The sequence below is a fragment of the Hyla sarda genome, chromosome 3 (genome assembly GCF_029499605.1).
Source record: "Hyla sarda isolate aHylSar1 chromosome 3, aHylSar1.hap1, whole genome shotgun sequence".
Classification (NCBI taxonomy): domain Eukaryota; kingdom Metazoa; phylum Chordata; class Amphibia; order Anura; family Hylidae; genus Hyla; species Hyla sarda.
Window position 1 is genome coordinate 64562805 of NC_079191.1, and position 24227 is coordinate 64587031.

Sequence of the window (24227 nt, forward strand, 5' to 3'; positions counted from 1 at the left end):
TGTGCGCCCCCAGAGCACTTTGCGCCCACATATGAGGTATCTCCGTACTCAGGAGAAATTGCGTTACAAATTTAGATGGTCTTTTTTCCCTTTTACCTCTTGTGAAAATGAAAAGTATAGGGCAACACCAGCATGTCAGTGTAAAAAATTAATTTTTTTACACTAACATGCTGGTGTAGACCCCAACTTCACCTTTTCATAAGGGGTTAAAGAAGAAAAAGCCCCCCAAAATTTGTAAGGCAATTTCTCCCGAGTACGGCGATACCCCATATGTGTCCCAAAACTGTTGCCCTGAAATACGACAGGGCTCCAAAGTGAGAGCGCCATGCGCATTTGAGGCCTGAATTAGGGATTTGCATAGGGGTGGACATAGGGGTATTCTACGCCAGTGATTCCCAAACAGGGTGCCTCCAGCTGTTGCAAAACTCCCAGCATGCCTGGACAGTCAATGGCTGTCCGGCAATACTGGGAGTTATTATTTTGCAACAGCTGGAGGCTCCGTTTTGGAAACAGTAGCGTACCAGACGTTTTTCATTTTTTGGGGGGAGGGGGGGCTGTGTAGGGGTATGTGTATATGTAGTGTTTTTTACTTTTTATTTTAGGTTAGTGTCAGTGTAGTGTAGTGTTTTTAGGGTACAGTCACATGGGCAGAGGTTCACAGCAAGTTTGCCGCTGGAAGTTTGAGCTGCAGCGCAAAATTTGCGCCATCTCAAACTTGCAGCACTCACTGTAAACCTCCGCCCATGTGAGTGTACCCTGTACATTCACATTGGGGGGAGGGGGCAAACATCCAGCTGTTGCAAATTCCGAGCATGCCCTTTGGCTGTCCGTGCATGCTGGGAGTTGTAGTTTTGCAACAGCTGGAGGAACACTGGTTTGGAAACACTAAGTTAAGTAATAAACTTTCAAGTGTTTTGCAACCAAACTTAGTGTTTCCAAACCAGTGTGCCTCCAGCTGTTGCAAAACTACAACTCCCAGCATGCATGGTCTGTCAGTGCATGCTGGGAGTTATAGTTTTGCAACAATTGCAACAGCTGGAGGCACTGAGGTAGGAAACGGACAATGTTTCCCAACTAGTGTGCCTCCAGTTGTTGCAAAACTACAACTCCCAGCATGCCCAGACTGCCAAGGCATGCTGGAAGTTGTAGTTCGGCAATATCTGAAGGATCAGATGTTGCCGAACTACAACTTCCAGCATGCTTGGGCAGTCTGGGCATGCTGGGAGTTGTAGTTTTGCAACATCTGGAGGTCCACAGTTTGGAGACCACTGTATAATGGTCTCCAATCTGTACTCTTCCAGATGTTAGAGAACTACAACTCCCAGCATGCCTGGACAGACTGAGCATGCTGAGATTTGTAGTTTTGCAACATCTGGAAGAGCACAGATTGGAGACCATTATACAGTGGTCTCCAAACTGTGGACCTCCAGATGTTGCAAAACTACAACTCCCAGCATGCCCAGAAAGCCAAAGGCTGTCTGGGCATGCTGGGAGTTGCAGTTTTGAAACTCTCAGAGGCAGCAGTGAGATCGCTTTACGGCGATCTCACTGCTGCCAATGAAGATGCCGCACTGCTGCCGGAAACTCACCTCCGGGACGCAGCGCAGCCAGGACCGCATGGAGGACGCCGGGACCGCACGGAGGACGCCGGGACCGCTCGGGACACCGCTCCGACGGGTAAGTGACGCCGGGGGACGGGTCAGGGACACTTAGTAGAGCGGTGTGTGTCCCGATCCCTGTGATCTGGACTCACACACCGCGCTGCTATCAGCTAGTCAGATTTGACCAGCTGATAGCAGCGATCGCTGGGGGGGGTGGGCGACGAAACCCCCCGTGGTCGCATGGTAAGATGGCTGGCTATCAGTGATAGCCACCATCTCTCCGGGCGCTGCGGGATGCCGCGAGTAGCGGCAGTAATGTCCATGACGTACCTGTATGTCATGGGTCGGGAACACCTTGCCACCCATGACGTACAGGTATGTCATAGGTCGGGAAGGGGTTAAAAGGGGTATTCTATTTATGAGCGTTATGTGGTGGTCACTACTTGAAGCATTGTGACTGACTACTTCTATCTAAAAGAAAAAAATTTTGGGGAAACCTGATGCCATGTCATGTCTAGTATGGGTGGAAGCAAATTCTCATTTTTGTGCCCATTAGAGGGGTACTCCTGTGGAAGACAAATGTTTTCAAATGAACTGGCTCCAGAAAGTTATACAGATTTGTAAATTACTTCTATATAAAAATGTTAACCCTTCCAGTACTTATCAGCTGCTGTATGCTCCAAAGGAAGTTGTATAGTTCTTTTCAGTCTGACCACAGTGCACTCTGCTGCCACCTCTGTCCAGAGCAGGAGAGGTTTGCTATGGGGATTTGCTTTTGCTCTGGACAGTTTTGGACACGGACAGTGGTGGCAGCAGAGAGCACTGTGATCAAACTGAGAACGACTCAACTTCCTCTGGAGCAGACAGCAGCTAAGTACTGGAAGAATTAGGATTTTTGTATAGAAGTAATTTACAAATCTGTTCAACTTGCTGGCACCGGTTGGTTGTAAAAGATTTGTTTTCCACCGGAGTAGCCCTTTAAATCTTTGTCATGCACTGCCCTCCAGCCCCGCACTATAGCAGTTTATCGGATCTACCTCTGCTTTATTGTAGTGCAATCTGTAATGTACCCCTCAGACCAGGAAATGTTTGTGCTCCCCTTGTTCAAAGCAATTATCAATTGCAGTCAAATGTAGCTTACATAATTCCCAGTTTGTTTGCCTCTGTAGTAAATAATTCATTATTGCTCCTTGAATTTGGAGAAACAAGATAAAGCTCACACATTGTGTGTTCTGTGCCAGACAGAAGTCCTACGTCTCCTTTACCCGGTCTTGGCCGTATAATGCAGATGAGTGACACCTACCTCTCGTGACATCTGGCTCCAGTTTACAGCCGCTCTCATACCTGTGCTAAGTGAGCAACACCTCTGTACCACCGCACTGCCAAGTGTCAATTAGCAGCACTTCCCATCTGCTGAGGCTTCAGGAATCCCAATGAAGGGGCTTAGTCCAGCTCATTAGTCCAGAATGACTCAATTACTGGAGCTCCTTATAATTAAAAAGAGGAACTAAGGTGGGGATCACTTTTTAATGCTTTGGCCTGAGGAACATATTGGCCCTTATTTACTATTGTAAGCCCAACAGTTTTGTCGGGTTTGGGGCCAGATTCTGATGCATTGCGCCAGAATTTGCGCCAGAATTGAAAAAAGCTCAGCCAACTCTCCATTTTAATTAGGGAGCTGAAATAGGGTCATAGTCAACGGGAATAGGGGCATAGTCACAAAAAAGGGGCGTGCCCCCGACATTTCTAAAAACATTCCAACATATTTACGAAGGTTTCCACAGAAAATGTGGTGGATTTGAGCTAAGAAATACCCTACAGCTCAGAGCAAAAAAAAGTAGGGAAAAGTGCAACACGTAGGGAAACCATAGTAAATACTGTGGAAAAACATTTGTAGGAAAATAAAACCCACACCTTGCTAGTCACACATTTTACAATTAAAAAAGTTGACAAAAATTTTGGGGGGGGAAAGTTATTTGCTTTTTATTTTTTATTTATTTTTCTCTCCAGAAGCAGCAGCAGCCATGTCCATGGGTTGTGTCTGGTAATGCACCTGAAATTGAATCAAGCAGAGCTGCAATAGCAAACACCACCCAATGAAGATTAGAGTAATCACTGATGCCAGATCTAGAGATGAGCGAATTTACAGTGATTCAATCCGTCACGAACTTCACGGCTCGGTGGTTGCTGACTTTATCCTGCATAAATTAGTTCAGCTTTCAGGTGGGCTGAAAAAGGTGGATCCAGACCTAGGAGAGAGTCTCCAGCTCACCGGAGCACCTGAAAGCTGAACTAATTTATGCAGGATAAGTCATCAACTGCCGAGCCGAGAAGTTCGTGACGAATCGAATCACTGTAAATTTGCTCATCTCTAGCTAGATCCTAGCCTTAAATGGGCACTGTCAGATTCAAAAACTTTTTATATGTTGTACATCTTGGCAAAACCTTTACCTTTCTAATATATTCATGAGAAATTTTTATTTCCTTTTTATAGAAATCATGGCTTTGTCCAAGCTGAAGCACAGGTATGGACAAAGTCCAGTAAGTGAGGCTGGGCTAGCACTCCTCTGTGCTCTCTCCTGTCTGATAGCACTCCTCTGTGCTCTCTCCTGTCTGATGGCACTCCTCTGTGCTCTCTCCTGTCTGATGGCACTCCTCTGTGCTCTCTCCTGTCTGATGGCACTCCTCTGTGCTCTCTCCTGTCTGATGGCACTCCTCTGTGCTCTCTCCTGTCTGATGGCACTCCTCAGTGCTCTCTCCTGTCTGATGGCACTCCTCTGTGCTCTCTCCTGTCTGATGGCACTCCTCTGTGCTCTCTCCTGTCTGATGGCACTCCTCTGTGCTCTCTCCTGTCTGATGGCACTCCTCTGTGCTCTCTCCTGTCTGATGGCACTCCTCTGTGCTCTCTCCTGTCTGATGGCACTCCTCTGTGCTCTCTCCTGTCTGATGGCACTCCTCTGTGCTCTCTCCTGTCTGATGGCACTCCTCTGTGCTCTCTCCTGTCTGATGGCACTCCTCTGTGCTCTCTCCTGTCTGATAGGACAGGAGAGGGCACAGAGGAGTGCTAGCCCATTCTTAGTTACTTGACCACGGCTATGCTTCAGCTTGGGCAAAGCCATGATTTTATAAGCCATGATTTCTATAAAAAGGAAATAAAATTGTTCTTATGAAGTATATTAGAAAGGTTAATGTTCTACCAAGATGTTTTTGTATCTGACAGTGACCATTTAAGTAATGAGTCCAATTCATCACTTTCATGCTGCTTAAAGGAGTAGTAATGTGAAAAAAAATTCTGCCCTATCCAAAGAATAGGGGATAAGTTATAGATTGCGGTCGGACCCCCTGCTGGGACCCCCTGTGATCTCTTGTACGGGGCCCCGGCAGTCCGCAGGATGCTGCGGCTGACACGACCCTCCGTGTGTCTCAATGGGATAAATGGAGAGGGGGAGCTGTCGGACGCCACTTTGTGCAGGGGTCGGCATGCCTCTTGCTGCAGAGTTCCAGAGACCCATACAGGAGATCACAATGGGTCCCAGCGGTTGGACCTGCTGCAATCTATAACTTATCCCTATCCAAAGGATAAGGCATAAGTTTTTTTTTTTTTTTTTTTTTCTTCACTACAGTACTATTTTAAACCACAAGTCATCATGGAGGTCTCCAGTGCTTTCTTCTCACCTTGATTTGATAGATGTTTTCTTAGATAAAAAGGAAAAAATCTTATTAATCAAGGTCAGCGGGAAGGCGAAAAGCCACTGGGGACCACCCTGAAGATTTGTGGCTGAAAGTGATTACAGTGCAATCCTCTGGACCAGTTAGTTGCTCCCCTCTGGGACTGGTCACCTCCTCTTTCACCCACTGAAAAATATTGTGAAACCTGTCACACCTTTTGCTGAGATTGCCAGAACAATAGTCTGTACTGTATAGTGGTTCTTCAGTTAATAGGGAAGGTCCTCCAAGAGTTGTCACAGCTACTGTGAGAGGATAGGTGTTGTCAAAATCAGACAATCCCCTTAAAGTCTAGGAACATTAAAAGAATTGTTCTATAAAGACAATTATTGTCTTTAAGCCCTATTAGGGTCCCTCTCTATGGTCATGACCAGGGGACCACTTTATAGAAGAACCACCCACCAAGCAAAAATGGCTGGAGATGTAAGGGCAATGGCTGGAGGTGTAAGGGACATGGCTGGAGATGTAAGGGAAATGGCTGGAGATGTAAGGGAAATGGCTGGAGGTGTAAGGGAAATGGCTGGAGGTGTAAGGGCAATGGCTGGAGGTGTAAGGGCAATGGCTGGAGGTGTAAGGGCAATGGCTGGAGGTGTAAGGGACATGGCTGGAGGTGTAAGGGACATGGCTGGAGGTGTAAGGGACATGGCTGGAGGTGTAAGGGACATGGCTGGAGATATAAGGCTTTCCTCTACCAGGGATGGCGGATGTCAGACTTTCTCCAATTACACAACCCCAAGCTGGGTCCTTCTAAGGGAGCAGCACCTGTCCACTGGGACTTGAAGAGGAAGGGGTCTCAAGCTCAGACCCTATTTATTTTAAAGGGGTGTCTGATATCCAGTAAAGAAATATAAAAATGCTGCACAACAATATAGCATTGCTTACCTGTCTGTCCCCGTTCTGAAACCACAGAAAACGTATTTGCTTTCAGGGTCTTAGTCCTGTACATTTTGGTTGAGCTGTACAATTTCCAGAATGCATTGTTTCCCGTCAGCTCTTCATCACTACCCTCCCATTCTGCTCACCTGCCTACTTTCCCCCCACAACACTCCTGCCAGTTCCCTAAACAGAGATGTTTCCAGAACATCTAATTTCACAGCAGACTATAACACATATGGTTAGGTTGCAACAGCAGCACCTGCTATTCATTTCCTGTCTGCTTATTTGCCTGTGAAATTGTTCAGCACAAGGAAGCATTCAAAAAACACCCTTCATTCTCCCTAAATGCCCAAATAAAGATAAGATATATGTGTGTATGTATGTGACAGGGAGATGGCGATGCAGCTGTAGGGATAGGTCAGAGGTGATGACATCACTCAGGGGGCAGGGCTAGATCTTAGAGACCATATCCAGCCATGCTTCTGGGACAGCAGAGGATGATGTGGTGTTTTTGGAGAGAGAGAGTGGGGAAAGGAGCAGCTTAGACAACACCACACTGACAATGAGAGGGCTACACAACTTGCTGTTAGGGGTGAATCTCACAATTGCACGCTGAAGCCAGTACAATTTGAAGACTGTCAGGTATATATTTTGGGGTAAAAGTTTTATTTAAATACAATTTTCTGGTACCGGAATACCCCTCTTAACCTAACAGAAAAAAATTCAACTCTTAATTTTATATTTAGTTTGAATCCCCAGAATTGATGAGTGTCATAAAGTCATAGATTATTGCAGATCCTGTAAGAATGCTTCTTTTCCCTTTATGTACAATACAAGCCCCAGTATCAGATGACGTACGCCAGTGTTGTCATCTGTGAAGAGGAGATGCATATCCATAATGGAGCATTGTGTGGAGCGGATTGTCAGTATTGTCAGGGCTGTCGTAGCATTTAACTAAGTTCCACTATCGGAAAGATTCACAATCACCATAATCTGCAGTGTAATGAGTGCTGAGCTCGGCATATTCCCTCTGTTCTATAGAGAGAAATAGAACAATGCTGGATTGGCAATATTGAAGTGCAGATAAGGCCAAAAAGATGCTGCAGCATATAGGAAAGTCCAGGCAATGGCTGCCAGAGAAAAATAATTATATTCAGAGGAGTATATCTACACCAAAATGTTCAAAATTTCCACTAAAATGTTTTACACTTTTTACTTTTAAAGCAGCTCAACAGTTTGTTGCTACCCCAAGGGGTTGTTCTGTTTGTCGTATTACAGGTTTATTTTGGACTTATTGATGGCCTATTTCACATTCAACTACATTATTCAAAGCTGTTCCTGGGAAACAAGGCCCTAACCACATGCAGTAGTCTTGTACGTTATTTGTAGTTTGTATCTGTATTTGCTGCAAATCCTTGGCAGCGCGCAGTAAGGACCCATTCACACTACGGAAATTCCAAGCAGATTCTGTTTGCAGCAGTCTCCATATGATTTAATTTAGGGCTGGGCGGTATAGCGGTTCATACCGAATACCGAAATGTTTGTGCTGCACGATATGAATTTTAACCCATCCCGCAATACCGGGTATGAATTAATTATCAGCCCAGCGCTGCGCTGTCCCCACATCGGGGAACTAATCATATGTGACCCGCCAGCGCTGTTCTGCCCCCCCACCAATTAATTATTAGCCCAGCACAGCGCTGCACTACTCACATATGTCACCCGCAAGCGCCGTCCTCCTCGTCCTCCTGTTTGCTGCGGCCGCCGCAGTTGCAAAACTACAACTCCCAGCATGCCCGGACAGCCGTTGGGAGTTGTAGTTTTGCAACATCTGGAGGTCTGCAGGTTGAAGACCACTGCTCTATACTGTATCCCTATGCCCGGGCTGGAAAAAGTAAACAAAATAAACTTTAACTCCCCTTCCCCGTCAGTCCGGACCAGCTTCCTAGGGAATGGAACATCAGAAAGCCGTCAGCCTATCACCAGCCGCAGCGATGTTCCGCCTTGGCCGGTGATAGGTTGAGTGCACTGTCATGTAAGAAGCCGGCTTCTTACATGACAGTGGGCTCAGCCTATCACCGGCCGAGGCAGAACATCGCTGCGGCCGGTGATAGACTGACGGCTGTCCGACGTAGGAATGTGCGTTTAAGTTTATTTTTTTCACCGTTTGCAGCCCGGGCATAGAGATACAGTGTAGAGTGTCAGCGCCGGCGGCTGAAACAAACAGGAGGACGAGGAGAGCAGCGCTTGCGGGTGACATGAGTACCCCCCCCCCCGATGGGGACAGCGCAGCACTGGGCCAATAATTAATTTGGGGCGGGGGGGGGGAAATATAGTTTATACCATGGAACCGCCATAAGTTACAAAAATACCGCGATACACATATACGGTCACACCGCCCAGCCCTAATTTCATTGTGTTCGCGCGACAGTCCATCGCAGATTTCCTAAGTTTAAGCCTCCTAGAAGATTGCACATGTTGTCTTCAGCCCAGGATTCTGTTGTAGTGGATTGGACAGCTTAAAATGTTCCTGTCCTATACCAAAATATATAGGTTACTCAGTACCTAATCCTGATCATGTACATTTAATATTTGTGTATAGCACCTATATTTTTCTCTTTTTGCCAACTTGGGTTGTCATTCTGTGCTATGGAGGGGACGTGTCCTCTCTGTATGACTCCTCTTCCTCCCTGAGTCTGCTGTGCTTTGCTGGGTCTTTTCATCCAGTCACTGCAGGCTGCTCTGTAACCCCTTCCTCAGGAGTGTGATAGACAGGACAGGAGTGAGCACCGAGGGATGTTAGTCACGCCCTAATTTACTAGATTTTGTCCATGCCTGTGCTTTAGCTGGGGCAAAGATAATCCTGTCCGGCTGCAGCATCATGTTCAGATGACCAGTAACACAGGGGACCTCGCAGCTTGCTGGGACTTGCAGTGACTTGACAGACTTTAGCGTAGCCACGCTGACTATAATAGACTTGACTCAAGATAGTGACAGCAAATAAAGAGGACTTGACTTACTGACTTGTGACTGCAATTTAGGTTGAGGCTTCCAGATGTGCTGGACACTGACCCTGAGACGTCTGGACTGGACTTGACCTCAGCAGAAAGTGAAACACAAGAGAAAGATTGTAGTACCTCCCCCTCTTATAAAGTGGGGCTGAGCAAGGAGCCCATAGGCTAGCTGTGGGTCATATGGTCACCTGGTGCTCTCAGTGTAACAAAACATGTGACTTAAACATGTATCAACCATTATCATGTGACTAACAATCATGTGACCATATCAAAGGTCCTTCACACTAAATACAACCTTTACACAATATGGGGGAACACTGCAGGAGAGCCCTGAGGACGTACAGGGACTCAACCTGACAGGACCAGGGATGTGGAATTCCTATTGCCCAACGCCTAATATATAAACGAGAAAAAACAACAGGAGGTGCGCCCCTAGTGAGGACCGTTTAAATAAGATGAAAGAGATAATGCAAAGATGGGTTCTTACCCCTAGGTGTTGCGCCCAGAGCACAACACCTACAGTAGCGTCTATATGCAGGAAATCGAGGGAAACCGCTGCCACGAGGAACAACCCGGTGTGACGTCCGTCAGTCCGGTGGATAGCAATGGAGATAAATATGTGAACAAGTTCCTCTCAAGAAGGCGCTGGTACCCGGAGATGGAAATAAACTTCTTTATTAGCAACGCGTTTCGATCCCGAACCGGGTTCTTCGTCAGGCAATGCCTGACGAACTTGTTCACATATTTATCTCTATTGCCCAACGCCTGGGACATGCAGTTCCGGGCGCCAGGCAGATGAATTTTTCCGTCCCTTAGCCCGGCTTCCGGCAAGCAGGGCGTGGTGCCGCTCAGCAGTCTGTATGGAGCGGGCTCTGGACTTGTGCCCGCTCCATACTCTGCAGTCCCCGGCTGTTCTCAATAGCTGGGGGCCGCCGTTAATAGTCACCTGAGCTGAGGAAGAGGGGATCCCCCCTCAAAACGTGTCATCTGTCCTTTTTATTATTTTTATACCAATAAATTTAACGTTTTACTCAACCAAAGGTAGATTTGGCCTTTTCTCTCTTAGTCTGATGACCTTGTGAGCAGCGCCTGGATTACTGGTCTTTTTCTCCTCCCTTCTTGGTTATAGTAGGTAGTTATGGCTATTATAGGGCGAGGAGGAAAAAACGAGAGTAGATTTTGCTCCGTTTTAGTCCCGTGGACAAGTAGTTTTTTATTAAATTCCCACACCCCTGCAGTACTGTAGGAGCATATCCCGTACTGGGATATCACAGGAACCCCTAGTGGTGTTTTTTTTTAATTTATTTTTTAATACCCCTTGATTTCTGTCTGGATCTATATAAGATACATATAAAAAGTCTTTGAATCTGACCGTGCCCATTTATTGTACACTTGGACATTAAGTGCTAGTTTCTGGAGTGTAAATGTGTAAACCAGTTTACTGCAAATTATAGATCTAGTACTGCTAAAATAAAGTACATTAGTAAACGTATTGTGTAGGATCAACTTGAAGGGGACACAAGGAGCACCACAGCCCCTCCAATGAATTGATCAGCAGTGGTGCAGAGAATTTGGATACTAACCAATCTGATATTAATTGCCTACACTTTGAAAATGCCATCAAATGCAAAGTCCTAGATTACCTTTGTAAGGTCAATATAAATCTTATACAGCTGTATTCACATTGCTCCCCCTAGTGTTTGTAATAAAAAGCTGAGGTTTTGACAAGTTTGTACAGAAATGTACTAAAAGCTGAGCTGCAAAAAGTACAAAGGCAAAACTGTTCTTACCAAAAAGCAGGTGTAGACGTAGTACAGCATTTGAAGTGTTAAAAGCCGGCTGCTGCCGCCACTTGTATTTTGGAATAGAAATTTAAATGGGCTCTGTCATTTAACTTAAATTGTTGCTATTTTCTTCCTCTAGTCTAATAAATACAATCTCTAATGTATTTTATGTGTAAAAATAATTAAAACATTTTTTTTCTGCAGCGGTGAAATTTCAGCCACTAAGGGTCTCCTTTGCGGTCCTGCGTGTATTCTGTCTCTTCACATTCACGGTTTGGTCTTCTGCTCTCCTGGCAGGAGACCAAAATCCAGAAATGCAGTCGGGACATCGGCTCTGCACAACTCTCACAGGGGAGAGAGAGCACTGTGCGTGGCAGGAGGGGATTGAGCAGATGCCTGCCGGGATTGGCTGCCTCTCCTATGCTGCGCTCCGTAGTGCCACCGCAGCATAAAAAAGAGCAAAAAGGATCCCCGGCAGGGCTTCAGATGACTTCTCACCTGCCGGGGAATGCCCCCTCCAAAACGCTGGAGTGTGAAGTTGAAAAGGGGCAAAATATAGAAAAAAAAAGGCAGGGTTGGGTGATGGAGGGTAAACAGGATGGGGGAATGAATAGGGAATGACAGCTTCACTTCTAGAAATGCAAGTCTGCAAAGGGACGGCAACACAGCAGTAGTGGAATAAATAAATAGATATGAGAGAAATATATATAAATCTGTGTGTGTGTGTGTGTGTGTGTGTGTGTGTGTGTGTGTGTGTGTGTGTGTGTATATATATATATATATATATATATATATATATATATATATATATATATATATATATACACATATACACACACACACACTCCAGCAGAATGAGTTTTAGTAATCCTAATGATGTGCCACTTAAACGGGAACTCCAATGAAAACAAGTGGGAAAACAAATGTTTTCAAATCAACTGGTGCCAGAAAGTTGAACAGATTTGTAAATCTTAATCCTTCCAGTACTTATCAGCTGCTGTATGCTCCAGAGGAAGTTGTGTAGGTCTTTTCAGTCTAACCACAGTGCTCTCTGCTGACACCTCTGTCCATGGCAGGAACTGTCCAGATTAGAAGCAAATCCCCATTGCAAACCTCTCCTGCTCTGGACAGTTTCTGACATGGACAGAGGTGTCAGCAGAGAGCACTGTGGTCAGACTGGAAATAATTTCACAAACTTCTCTGTGTTATACAGCAGCTGAAGTGCTGAAAGGATTAATATTTTTAAATTGACATGATTTACAAATCTGTTTAACTTTCTAGCACCAGTTGATTTGAAAAAAAAAAATTTCTACCGGAGTACCCCCTTAATACATGTTTTATCTATGTGGCAGGCTATATTCTGAATATTTGTAGACCACCAGTATATTAACTACGGTTATCTTGTGTGTTTTTTAAGGGTTTGCCTGGTGTGGGAAGACACCTGGCAGTGAAGTTCATTGAGTCACTTAATGGGGAGAGTATTCTGGAGAGGTAAGATGGCATCTGTAGTGTGATAAAAACATTGACTTTTGCTATAAATGTCTTATGAAAGGGATACTCCAGAAACAAAAATGTTTACATATCTGTTTAACTTTCTGGCACAAGTGGATTTGTAAATTACTTCTATTTAAACATCTTAATCCCTCCATCTTAATCAGCTGCTGTATGCTCCAGAGGATGTTGTGTAGTTCTTTCCAGATACAGTGCTCTCTGCTGCCACCTCTGTCCATGTCAGGAGCTGTCTGGAGGAGGAGAGGATTTCTATAAGGATTTGTGCCTGCTCTGGACATTTCTTGACACGGACAGAGGTGGCAGCAGAGAGCACTGTGGTCAGACTAGAAAGAACTACACAACTTCCACTGGAACATAGAGAAGCTGATTTGTACTGGAAGGGTTAACATTTTTAAATGGGGAGAGAGAGAGAGAGATAGATAGATAGATAGATATATCTATCTATAGAGATGGAGGTATATATAATCTCTATCTATATAGATCTCTATCTATCTATCTATATATATATATATATATATATATATATATATATATAATATAAATATGCAATCTCCACCACAGCACAAATAATCAGAGGTCCAGGATCAAGTAGAAAGGCTTCCAAGTTTATTCACACCATAAATGTGATAGCGCTATCACATTTATGGTGTGAATAAACTTGGAAGCCTTTCTACTTGATCCTGGACCTCTGATTATTTGTGCTGTGGTGGAGATTGCATATTTATGGACTGCTGACTTGCCAGTTGGCTGACCACGTGCACTTACAGAGGGGGTCTTTGCTGGCTCTTTTCGTTTGGAGTGATTACTATATATATATATATATATATATATAATTGTGTGTCTGTGTGTGTGTATATATATGTATATGTATATATATGTATATGTATGTATATAATATATATATATATATATATATATATATATATATATATATATATATATATAATAATATTTTTTTTTTTATCTGTGTGTGTGTACTTAAATACTGGAAGAACTGAGAAGCAGCCGGAGTCAGGAGTGTGTGTGTGTGCTGGTCCTTGTTTGCAGATATATTAAACTGATCCCATAAACAAAGGCCATGGACGCTTTCTCATTGGTTTTTGGTTCTGTTCTCATTTCTAGGTTTTCCCAGTGGAGGAAGCAGTTTGATGATCCCGCAATGAACTCTAAGGCGGGCAAGAAAAAAGTTCACTGTACTGTTTGCGGCCATCCAGGTATATAGAATCACAGTATTGTACCATTTATAATGGATGTTATGGGGCTTTTTTTGCTTAAATGTTCTCCTAGTAAGTCCTCACTAACACAGCCCCTCACATGCCCCCTGGTGGACCCTGCTCTCCATACATTACATGGATGTCTATTCTGAATGGATGTAATGTAATGCTACATGGAATTGTCTGGCAGCAACTTCCCCCAACTATAATAAGTCTCATGACAATCGTCAATCCACTTACAGAGCTGTATGATGGCTTGTTATGCAAAAATACTTTGTTTCAAATTATATAAATTTGGGGTATGTAGGTTATTTTTTGGGAGGGGGGATGGAAAATTAAATAATAATGCAATTTTGTCACTGTAGACTCTGTGTTTTTATTTTATTTATTTATTTATTTTTTTGACGTTCATAAGTTAGTTTCGTTGTGGTTTTTTTAATTAAAGATGTACTCCAGTGGAAAACATTATTTATTTATTTTTTAAATCAACTGGTGCCAGAAAGTTAAACAGATTTGTACATGACTTCTATTAAAAAATCTTTACCCTTCCCGTACTTTTTAGCAGCTGTATGCTACAGAGGAAATTCTTTTCTTTTTGAATTTATTTTTTGTCTTGTCCACAGTGCTCTCTGCTGACCCCTCTGTCCGTGTCAGGAACTGTCCAGAGCAGAAGAAAATCCCCCATAGCAAACCTATGCGGCTCTGGACAGTTCCTGACATGGACAGAGGGGTCAGCAAAGAGCACTGTGGACAAGACAAAAATGAAATTCAAAAAGAAAAGAATTTCCTCTGTAGCATACAGCTGCTAAAAAGTACTGGAAGGGTAAAGGATTTTTTAATAGAAGTAATTTACAAATCTGTTTAACTTCCTGGCACCAGTTGATTAAAAAAAATAATTGTTTTCCACCGGAGTACCCTTTTAAACTTTAATCTTGTTCTTGATCTTTTTACAGCATCAATGCATTGGCAGACCTAGGGGCCTTCTGTTAGACAACCCGCCCTCCCCAAGTTGCCATAACAACCCATCAGCACCCGGAAATAACACCATGGGGCGCTGATGTGGCTGTAGTAGGAGTATCTGCCCTCTTTCTAGTAACATAGTTCATAAGGTTGAAAAAAAGACCAGAGTCCATCAGTTCAACCCATCAATCTAGAATCCATAACCTGTCCCTATAAATCTAGAATCCATAACCTGTAATGTTATTATTCTCCAAAAATGCATCCAGACCCTTTTTGATCTCTTTTACAGAGTTCGCCATGACCACCTCCTCTGGGAGAGAATTACACAGTCTCACTGCTCTTACAGTAAAGCACCCCCCCCCCCCCCCCGGTCTGTTCTGGTGTAGAAACCTTCTTTCCTCTAGACGTAGAGGATGCCCCTTGTTATAGATACAGTCCTTGGTATAAATAAATCATGGGAGAGATCTCTGTACTGTCCCTGATATCTTTATACCGTATATACTCGAGTATAAGCCGACCCGAGTATAAGCCGAGACCCCTAATTTCAACCCAAAATCCCAGGAAAAGTTATTGACTCGAGTATAAGCCTAGGGTGGGAAATACCTCATCCCCCCCTGTCATCATCCAGACCCGTCATTAACATCCTCATCATCCCCTTGTCATCATCCCACACATCCCCCCTTCATCATCCCCTTGTCATCATCCCACACATCCCCTTATCATCCCACACATCCCCCCTTCATCATCCCCTTGTCATCATCCCACACATCCCCTTATCATCCCACACATCCCCCCTTCATCATCCCCTTGTCATCATCCCACACATCCCCCCTTCATCATCCCCTTGTCATCATCCCACACATCCCCTTATCATCCCACACATCCCCCCTTCATCATCCCCTTGTCATCATCCCACACATCCCCTTATCATCCCACACATCCCCCCTTCATCATCCCCTTGTCATCATCCCACACATCCCCCCTTCATCATCCCCTTGTCATCATCCCACACATCCCCTTATCATCCCACACATCCCCCCTTCATCATCCCCTTGTAATCATCCCACACCCCCCCCTTCATCATCCCCACCCCCCTTCATCATCCCCACACCCCCCCCCCCCTTCATCATCCTCTTCTCATCATTCGCCCTCAGTGGTCTTCAACCTGCGGACCTCCAGAGGTTTCAAAACTACAACTCCCAGCAAGCCCGGGCAGCCATCGGCTGTCCGGGCTTGCTGGGAGTTGTAGTTTTGAAACCTCCGGAGGTCCGCAGGTTGAAGACCACTGCGGCCTTCAACATGCGGACCTCCAGAGGTTTCAAAACTACAACTCCCAGCAAGCCCGGGCAGCCATCGGCTGTCCGGGCTTGCTGGGAGTTGTAGTTTTGGAACCTCCGGAGGTCCGCAGGTTGAAGACCACTGCGGCCTTCAACATGCGGACCTCCAGAGGTTTCAAAACTACAACTCCCAGCAAGCCCGGGCAGCCATCGGCTGTCCGGGCTTGCTGGGAGTTGTAGTTTTGAAACCTCCGGAGGTCCGCAGGTTGAAGACCACTGCGGCCTTCAACATGCGGACCTCCAGAGGTTTCAAAACTACAACTCCCAGCAAGCCCGGGCAGCCATCGGCTGTCCGGGCTTGCTGGGAGTTGTAGTTTTGAAACCTCCGGAGGTCCGCAGGTTGAAGACCACTGCGGCCTTCAACATCATCCAGCCCCCTCTCACCCCCTTTAGTTCTGAGTACTCACCTCCGCTCGGCGCTGGTCCGGTCCTGCAGGGCTGTCCGGTAAGGAGGTGGTCCGGTGAGGAGGTGGTCCGGGCTGCTATCTTCACCGGGGGCGCCTCTTCTCCGCGCTTCCGGCCCGGAATAGAGCCGTTGCCTTGACAACGACGTATCTGCGTCGTTGTCAAGGCAACGTGACTATTCTGAGGCCGGGCCCGAAGCGCTTAGAAGAGGCCTCCCCGGTGAAGATAGCAGCCCGGACCACCTCCTCACCGGACCACCTCCTTACCGCACAGCCCTGCAGGACCGGACCAGCGCCGAGCGGAGGTGAGTTCTCAGAACTAAAGGGGGTGAGAGGGGGCTGGATGATGTTGAAGGCCGCAGTGGTCTTCAACCTGCGGACCTCCGGAGGTTTCAAAACTACAACTCCCAGCAAGCCCGGACAGCCGATGGCTGCCCTGGCTTGCTGGGAGTTGTAGTTTTGAAACCTCTGGAAGTCCGCAGGTTGAAGACCACTGCGGGTGGGGGAGTTCACTCGAGTATAAGCCGAGGGGGGTGTTTTCAGCACGAAAAATCGTGCTGAAAAACTCGGCTTATACTCGAGTATATACGGTACATTGTCATTAAGCCTCCCCTAAGCCTTCTTTTTTCTAAACTAAATAACCCCAATTCTGGGTACTGTAGTTCTCCCATTCCCCATATTACCCTGGTTGCTCGTCTTTGAACCCTCTCCAGCTCCACTATATCTTTCTTGTACACTGGTGCCCAGTACTGTACACAGTATTCTATGTGTGGTCTGAGTAGTGATTTGTACAGTGGTAGAATGATTTCCTTGTCGTGGGCATCTATGCCCCTATTGATGCACCCCATGATTTTATTTGCCTTGGCAGCAGCTGCCCGACATTGGTCACTACAGCTAAATTTACTGTTATCTAAGACTCCCAAGTCCTTTTCCACATCAGTCGTCCCAAGTGTTCTCCCATTTAATATATAACCCTGTCCCAGATTTTTCCTCCCCATGTGCATTACCTTACATTTATCAGTGTTGAACCTCATCTGCCACTTCCCAGCCCAAACCTCCAACCTATCCAGATCCATTTCTAACAGTGCACTGTCCTCTATTGTGTTTACCGCTTTACAGAGTTTAGTATCATCTGCAAAGATTGCTACTTTACTATTCAACGCCTCTACAAGGTCATTAATGAATATATTAAATAGAACAGAACCCCTTAAATGCCACAGTCAGTTATAATTGAGGCCCAGTCTATTGTGTTGTCATCTGTGATATACACTTCACACCCTCTGTGGAGGATATGGGCACAGCTGTGCCCACAATGTACATTTATAATATAATAACAATATAGTGCCACAACACATGGCACTAAGAGGTGGGTGGAGAGTGTGTCAGAAATGATTCTCCTCTGGCTGCATAAAAACCAGTCTCCTCACGGGTAAGGAGTATTGCTAGATCAGCTAGCATTACTGTATCAAAAATATTTATTAGTGATTTAATAAGAAACTCACTTTTTGGTAACTTTCTTTTTTTTTTTTTTTTACACTAATGCTGTGAAATTCAGGTCCTCACAACGCAGTGGGGGAGATTTATCAAAACCTGTCCAGAGGAAAATTTGCTCAGTTGCCCATAGCAACCAATCGGCTCGCTTCTTTCATTTTTAACAAGGCCTCTGCAAAATGAAAGAAGCAATCTGATTGGTTGCTATGGGCAACTTTTCCTTTGCACAGGTTTTGATAAATGTCCCCCAGTATGTTTTGATATGTTACCTTCATTCCCTTTCAGGTTCTACTAAAGAGCACGAGCGGAAAGGCTGCGTGTTGTGTGGGAGCGAGAAATACTGTGAGCCTCACGACTACGATTACTCCTGCCCGTGTGACTGGCATAAGGCCGAACAAGAAAAGAAGAATGGTTCTGTGGACTATATCCTTAAGATGTACGTAAGTTATTACTGGAGATGAGAGAACCGATCCGCTGATCCACCAATACACCATGGCATAGGACACATTGGGTGCATTGAACCCTCTGTTGTCTTTAAAAGTGAACCTTTAAAGGGGTACTCCACTGCCCTGGCGTTCGGAACATTTTGTTCCGAGCGTAGACTGTGGGGGTCGTGACTGCACTGCCATGCCCCTCGTGATGTCACGCCACACCCCCTCAATGCAAGTCTATGGGAGGGGGCGTGGCGGCTGCCATGCCCCCTCCCATAGACTGGCATTGAGGGGGTGTGGTGTGACATCTCGACCCCCGCAGCCAGCCTTCTGAACAAAATTTTCCGAATGCCAGGGTAGTGGAGTACCCCTTTAAAAGGAGCCGAAGAGAAGATGCATTACTCTGGTAAGGTGAATCAGGCGGATCGATCCTTTCAAGACCTACAATCCCCATGGGACTTGGTTCTGAGTGACCACTGATCCTTGTGAACTGTTTCTTCCTACAGGAAGGCCAAGAAACGTGAAGGGTTCCCGTACCCTGAGGTGAAGTGGCTTCATTTTTCCCTGTAGAATTTTAGGCTGGCGATGTGGCCCTGACATTCTCTTCTTGATTCTTCCAGGTTATTCAGGAATTTCTTGTAAATAAGGATAAATTAGTAAAAGTGATCAAATGGACGAGGCCCAGTCTAATGTGCTTCCAGGTACTGACCCTCTTTGGGGATTCTTCTTGTCTGTATTACTGGTTTTCTCTTTTTTAACCCCTTAAAGGGGTTAACCAGGAAAAAACTTTTTTTTATATATCAACTGGCTCCAGAAAGTTAAACAGATTTGTAAATTACTTCTATTCAAAAATATTAATCCTTTCAGTACTTATGAGCTTCTGAAGTTAAGGTTGTTCTTTTCTGTCTAAGTGCTCACTGATGACACTTGTCTCGGGAAACGCCCAGTTCAGAAGCAAATCCCCATAGCAAACCTCTTCTAAACTGGGCGTTTCCCGAGACACGTGTCATCAGAGAGGACTTAGACAATATCAGAAAATAACAACCTTAACTTTAGAAGCTCCTAAGTACTGAAAGGTTTAAGGTTTTTTAATAGAAGTAATTTACGAATCTGTTTAAGTTTTTGGAGCCAGTTGATATATATAAAAAAAAGTTTTTTTCCTGGAATACCGTTTTGGACATAGCGTTTTTCCGTTTTTTGCACTTTCGTTTTTTCCTCTACCTTTTAAAAATCATAACACTTTAAATTTTGCACATAAAAATCCATATGAGGGCTTATTTTTTGGCGCCAACAATTCTACTTTGTAATGGCATCAGTCATTTTACCCAAAAATCTATGGCAAAGTGGGGAAAAAAGTCATTGTGCGACAAAATGGAAGAAAAAACGCAATTTTGTAACTTTTTGGGGCTTCTGTTTCTACACAGTAAATTTTTCATTAAAAATGACACCTTATCTTTATTCCGTAGGTCCATACGATTAAAATGATATCCTACTTATATAGGTTTGATTTTGTCGTACTTCGGAAAAAAATCATAACTACATGCAGGAAAATTTATAAGTTTAAAATTGTCATCTTCTGACCCCTATAACTTTTGTATTGTTTTTATTACTTTTTTATCGGTACCATTTTTGTTATGATCAGACCTTTTTGATTGCTTTTTATTCATTTTTTAATTTTAGAAAAAGTGACCAAAAATACGCTATTTTGGACTTTAGAATTTTTTAGCGCATACGCTATTGATCATGCATTTTTATAATTCGGACATTTACGCATGCGGCGATACCAATGGTTATTTTTATTTACACCGTTTATTTATTTTTTATGGGAAAAGGGGGGTGATTTAAACTTTTATTAGGGAAGGGGTTAAATGATCTTTAGTCACTTTTTTTTTTTTTGCAGTGTTTTAGCTCCCATAGGGACCTATTACACTGCACACACTGATCTTTTACACAGATCACTGCAAAGCTATAGCTTTGCATTGGTCAGTGTTATCTGCGGTTGATTGCTCAAGCCTGGATTTCAGGCTTGCAGCAATCAATAGCCGTTTGGACGCGCAGTAGGCAGGTAAGTCACCCTCCTGCTGTGTCCTAGCTGATCCGTACACCGCGATTTCATCACGATGTCCCGATCAGCCCGATTGAGCTGCCTGAATGCTTTTACATTTGATTGCCGCGTCTAAAGAGTTAATGCCGGACATCTGCCGAAACGGCGATGTCTGGCATTAGTCACGGGTCCTGGCTGCTGATAGCAGCCGGGACCATGAGGGTATGATGCGAGCTCAGCTCCTGAACTCGCTTCATAACCCTCCCATGCTGCAGCAACGAGTATACCCCTAGTTCTGCGGCAAGGGGTTAAATTAGCAAAAAATGCTTAAAATCGCTTATATTTTCTATGTATTTTATCTATTGTGTTGAAAAAAATAAAATAAAAAATACTTAAACTGCTGTCTGTACACAGTAACTGTGCTGGCAGTAGTAGAGCTCAGACATAGAGAATTGCGTAAACCTATTTAGAGAGAACTTAGGGAACAGCCTAGTACTGATTGTACATATATAGCTGTATAGGGGCAGTAGCAGGCAACAGCAGAGCCACCCATGTAAAGCGCGCGCTGATCTCTGTTTTCTTGCGCTCTTAGGTAACAGCTGCAGTATACAGCTGTGTGTCTCCAGGTACTGGCTGCAGTATACAGCTGTGTATTCAAGTACTGACTGCAGTATATAGCTGTGTATTCAGGCACTGGCTGCAGTATATAGCTGTGTGTCTCCAGGTACTGGCTGCAGTATACAGCTGTGTATTCAAGTACTGACTGCAGTATATAGCTGTGTATTCAGGCACTGGCTGCAGTATATAGCTGTGTATTCGGGTATTTACTGCAGTATATAGCCATGTACTCAGATATTGGCTGCAGTATATAGCTGTGTATTCGGGTATTTACTGCAGTATATAGCCGTGTACTCAGATATTGGCTGCAGTATATAGCTGTGTATTCGGGTATTAACTGCAGTATATAGCCGTGTACTCAGATATTGGCTGCAGTATATAGCTGTGTATTCGGGTATTTACTGCAGTATATAGCCGTGTACTCAGGTTTTGGCTGCAGTATATAGCTGTGTATTCGGGTATTTACTGCAGTATATAGCCGTGTACTCAGGTATTGGCTGCAGTATACAGCTGTGTGTCTGTAGGTACTGGTTGCAGTATATAGCTTTGTATTTAGGTACTGGCTGCAGTATATAGCTTTGTATTCAGGTACTGGCTGCAGTATATAGCTGTGTATTCAGGTATTGACTGCAGTATATAGCTGTGTATTCAGGTACTGCCTGCGGTATACAGCTGTGCGTCTTCAGTTACTGACTGCAGTATACAGTTGTGTATTCAGGTACTGACTGCAGTATACAGCTGTGCATCTCCAGGTACTGACTGCGGTATACAGCTGTGTATTCGGGTACCGGCTGCAGTATACAGCTGTGTATTCAGGTACTGGCTGCAGTATACAGCTGTGCATCTCCAGGTACTGGCTGCAGTATACAGCTGTGTATTCGGGTACCGGCTGCAGTATACAGCTGTGTATTCAGGTACTGGCTGCAGTATACAGCTGTGCATCTGCAGGTACTGGCTGCAGTATACAGCTGTGCATCTGCAGGTACTGACTGCAGTATACAGCTGTGTATTCAGGTACTGACTGCAGTATACAGCTGTGTATCTCCAGGTACTGACTGTGGTATACAGCTGGGTATTCAGGTACTGGCTGCGGTATACAGCTGTGTGTCTCCAGGTACTGACTGCGGTATACAGCTGTGTATTCAGGTACTGACTTCAGTATACAGCTGTGTATATTCAGGTACTGACTGCAGTATACAGCTGTGTGTCTCCAGGTACTGACTGCAGTATACAGCTGTGCGTCTCCAGGTACTGACTGCGGTATACAGCTGTGTGTCTCCAGGTACTGGCTGCGGTATACAGCTGTGTGTCTCCAGGTACTGACTGCGGTATACAGCTGTGCGTCTCCAGGTACTGACTGCAGTATACAGCTGTGCGTCTTCAGGTACTGACTGCGGTATACAGCTGTGTCTCCAGGTACTGGCTGCAGTATACAGCTGTGTGTCTCCAGGTACTGGCTGCGGTATACAGCTGTGTGTCTCCAGGTACTGGCTGCGGTATACAGCTGTGTGTCTCCAGGTACTGACTGCAGTATACAGCTGTGTATTCAGGTACTGGCTGCAGTATACAGCTGTGTGTCTCCAGGTACTGACTGTGGTATACAGCTGGGTATTCAGGTACTGGCTGCGGTATACAGCTGTGTGTCTCCAGGTACTGACTGCGGTATACAGCTGTGTGTCTCCAGGTACTGACTGCAGTATACAGCTGTGCGTCTCCAGGTACTGACTGCGGTATACAGCTGTGTGTCTCCAGGTACTGGCTGCGGTATACAGCTGTGTGTCTCCAGGTACTGACTGCGGTATACAGCTGTGCGTCTCCAGGTACTGACTGCAGTATACAGCTGTGCGTCTTCAGGTACTGACTGCGGTATACAGCTGTGTATTCAGGTACTGGCTGCAGTATACAGCTGTGTGTCTCCAGGTACTGACTGCGGTATACAGCTGTGTATTCAGGTACTGACTGCAGTATACAGCTGTGCGTCTCCAGGTACTGACTGCGGTATACAGCTGTGTATTCAGGTACTGACTGCAGTATACAGCTGTGTGTCTCCAGGTACTGACTTCAGTATACAGCTGTGTGTCTCCAGGTACTGACTGCGGTATACAGCTGTGTATTCAGGTACTGGCTGCGGTATACAGCTGTGTCTCCAGGTACTGGCTGCGGTATACAGCTGTGTGTCTCCAGGTACTGACTGCGGTATACAGCTGTGTCTCCAGGTACTGACTGCAGTATACAGCTGTGTGTCTCCAGGTACTGACTGCAGTATATAGCTGTGTGTCTCCAGGTACTGACTGCAGTATACAGCTGTGTGTCTCCAGGTACTGACTGCAGTATACAGCTGTGTGTCTCCAGGTACTGACTGCAGTATACAGCTGTGCCTGTTTGTAGTGAAGTGAGAATTTTAGCCGCTATTATTGTTCAGTTCCCTGGTTCTTACAATGGAGACCTTCTGATTCATTCCATGTCTGTTCTTCCTTTTTTCATGGCATAACCTCAGTCGGTAATTTATTCCCTCCCCTCATCTTAAGGAACTTTATAGCCTGTGAATTTCACAGCGTACATCTCAAGAAGGTGTTCATAAAGTAAATGAGCCTGGAAATACACAGAGGGCCAGCAAATCCAATCTGTCATTAATTATGTATGCTTTTCATCCTGAAAACAATACCTTTGGGGTAGTGGAGATCTTTTAAATGGGCAAACATTTTGCAAACCTTTTTTCATTTAATATGTATATTTGTAATATACATTGGTTAAAAAATGTGTATTTTTGGGTGAAAAAATGCTGTCCCTGCATCTTGTCTGTGTCTCTGTGCAGAGACAAAATACAGGAAGTATAGTTGGACAAGCAGGGCTCTGTGCACTGAGGACAAGCGGGGCTCTGTGCAGTGAGGACAAGCGGGGCTCTGTGCAGTGAGGACAAGCGGGGCTCTGTGCAGTGAGGACAAGCGGGGCTCTGTGCAGTGAGGACAAGCGGGGCTCTGTGCAGTGAGGACAAGCGGGGCTCTGTGCACTGAGGACAAGCGGGGCTCTGTGCACTGAGGACAAGCGGTGCTCTGTGCACTGAGGACAAGCGGGGCTCTGTGCACTGAGGACAAGCGGGGCTCTGTGCACTGAGGACAAGCGGGGCTCTGTGCACTGAGGACAAGCGGGGCTCTGTGCACTGAGGACAAGCGGGGCTCTGTGCACTGAGGACAAGCGGGGCTCTGTGCACTGAG

At 45.2% G+C, this 24227-nt stretch overlaps 1 protein-coding gene across 3 annotated transcripts in view; it reads left to right on the top strand.

The window, feature by feature from the left end:
- The window catches only part of GEN1 (GEN1 Holliday junction 5' flap endonuclease), a 91836-nt gene that overhangs the window by 22352 nt on the left and 45257 nt on the right, over nt 1–24227 (top strand). For all 3 annotated transcript variants that reach the window (XM_056564248.1, XM_056564249.1, XM_056564250.1), the window contains 5 exons: nt 12419–12492; nt 13636–13727; nt 18205–18355; nt 18857–18893; nt 18971–19051. In XM_056564248.1, the coding sequence (XP_056420223.1) occupies nt 12419–12492; nt 13636–13727; nt 18205–18355; nt 18857–18893; nt 18971–19051 (435 nt within the window). The remainder of the gene's footprint in view (nt 1–12418; nt 12493–13635; nt 13728–18204; nt 18356–18856; nt 18894–18970; nt 19052–24227) is intronic.